At 57.9% G+C, this 1795-nt stretch overlaps 1 protein-coding gene across 1 annotated transcript in view; it reads left to right on the plus strand.

The window, feature by feature from the left end:
• Positions 1 to 499: 499 nt before the first annotated feature.
• Positions 500 to 1795, plus strand: part of LOC134016611 (signal-induced proliferation-associated 1-like protein 2) — a 6036-nt gene continuing 4740 nt past the window's right edge. The window contains 1 exon segment of the mRNA XM_062455957.1: positions 500 to 1795. This exon segment is cut by the window's right edge and continues 378 nt beyond it. Within this exon segment, the coding sequence (XP_062311941.1) occupies positions 1051 to 1795 (745 nt within the window). The 5' untranslated portion in view covers positions 500 to 1050.

Raw genomic sequence — 1795 nt, forward strand, 5'->3', positions numbered from 1 at the left:
CTGCTCTGCTTGAGACGGCCTGATAGAGGTAGCTGAAATTCAACGTAAAAGAAGTGCACATTTCTTTGCTGAGGGGATTTGAAAAAAACACAATTTGTTGATAAATCGTTTGCTGATAATATCGAATTAAAGGTCAGTCAAGTAATCTGTCGACTATAAGTAAAACAAAGGGTCACCGAGGTCGTGCATGTACGTGTTATTCTTTGACCCAACCCACATGTTACAGATAAGTGATCTGTCACAATCGAAGCACTGGGAGTTGGTTCCTCAAAAACAAATACACACAAAGCGACTGAATGAGTTGCTGTTCCTTTATAACCGTTCATTAATAGTTAATTATCTCCTCTCCGAGGATCCTTATTTTAAAAAACGTACGTTTCTAACATTTCATTTTAGTCTTCTGGTCAAGTGGTTTGGTCCAGTCAGGCGACTGAGGGTGAATAGCAGAAGTGAGGAGGGGAAACAGAGGTGGAAGGTCAGAAAACAGTCTGAGAAAATACGTTTTTCTGTTTGTCCGCAGGTGTCACACGGACAAGACCAGAGACAAGCTGTAGGAACTGAGGGCCGAGTGCTGTTGGATGAGTGGTCAGAGAGGCCAACACAGACATACTCTCCCCCAGTCAGAGAGCTGAGAGCTGGGCCGCGGTGATGCTCACACTCCCCTGGTGCTCACCTGAAAGACCCACACACACCCGGATCAGCGCAGAGCTGGATGGAGCCCCACACAGCCTGGGCTGGAACACCCGCACCTAGACTAGGACAGACACACGTTCCTTACAGCGGAACTTCTTAGAGATCACTTCCTGTCGAGAAAAAAACCCTTAGGCGGTCGGTGTGGATGAGGAGCGCGTGTCCCACCTGTGGTTATTTGGGATCTGTGCTCGACCTGGCCTCGCAGGTGTGCCGGACACCTGTCTCTTCTTCTAGTCGGCAGAGCAGAGCTCAGGTGGGAGGACTCGGCTGAGAAGGAGACGCTCTGATAGGCAGCCAGCCGAGGGGACGGAGAGGACAGACGTTCAGAGAGGGGCCGCGGTCCGAGTCCGAGGCGCCATGCAATCCGACGACCTCTTCATCCGCAAGTTTCGCCGGCAGAGCCCGCGCCCCCCGCTGGCAACCGTGACCTTCGACCCAAAGCGCGACGGGGGCGTGCGGACACGCGTGGTGGAGTGGCCCCCCAGGAGGGAGGGCGAGGGGGCGGACGGGGAGGGCCTGCCCCCCGGCTGCGTGGGCCTGAACCTGCGCTCCGTGGGCCGGGCACACATCATGCAGCGCAGCAACAGCGACGTGACTCTCGGGGACCTGGACTCCTCCGGGAAGGCTGGGGGGAAGGCAGCGCGGGCCGGGGGGGAGATGGCCGGCTCGGGGGCCCAGGGGGACTCGGGGGTGGTGCTGCACAGGGAGTACGGCAGCCTCTCCTCCCTGGAGAGACAGACTCAGATCCAGGAGGCGAGAGCTGAAGACCAGGGGCCTCTGAGCCCCAGCGCCCAGCGCTTCAAAGATCCCTTCATGCTTCTGGGCCTCCAGGGGGCCCCTCCAGAGCCAGACGGATTCTTCCGGGCGCTATCCCTCCCTACCGGGGACACCCCCAAACCAGCCAAGCCCCCTAAACCCGAAGGTCTGAGCAAGAAGGCCAAGGCCACGCCCTCTCAACCCCCGCAGCCCGGTCCCTACGACAACCTGGGGGGAGGGGCCTGGGTGAGGAACTTCGCCCACTACGACGTCCAGAGCATCCTGTTCGACCTGACGGAGGTGGCCAGCAACCGCGACAGCATCGGACGCAAGAAGAACATCACGT

The sequence above is a fragment of the Osmerus eperlanus genome, unplaced genomic scaffold, assembly GCF_963692335.1.
Source record: "Osmerus eperlanus unplaced genomic scaffold, fOsmEpe2.1 SCAFFOLD_879, whole genome shotgun sequence".
NCBI classification, from domain to species: domain Eukaryota; kingdom Metazoa; phylum Chordata; class Actinopteri; order Osmeriformes; family Osmeridae; genus Osmerus; species Osmerus eperlanus.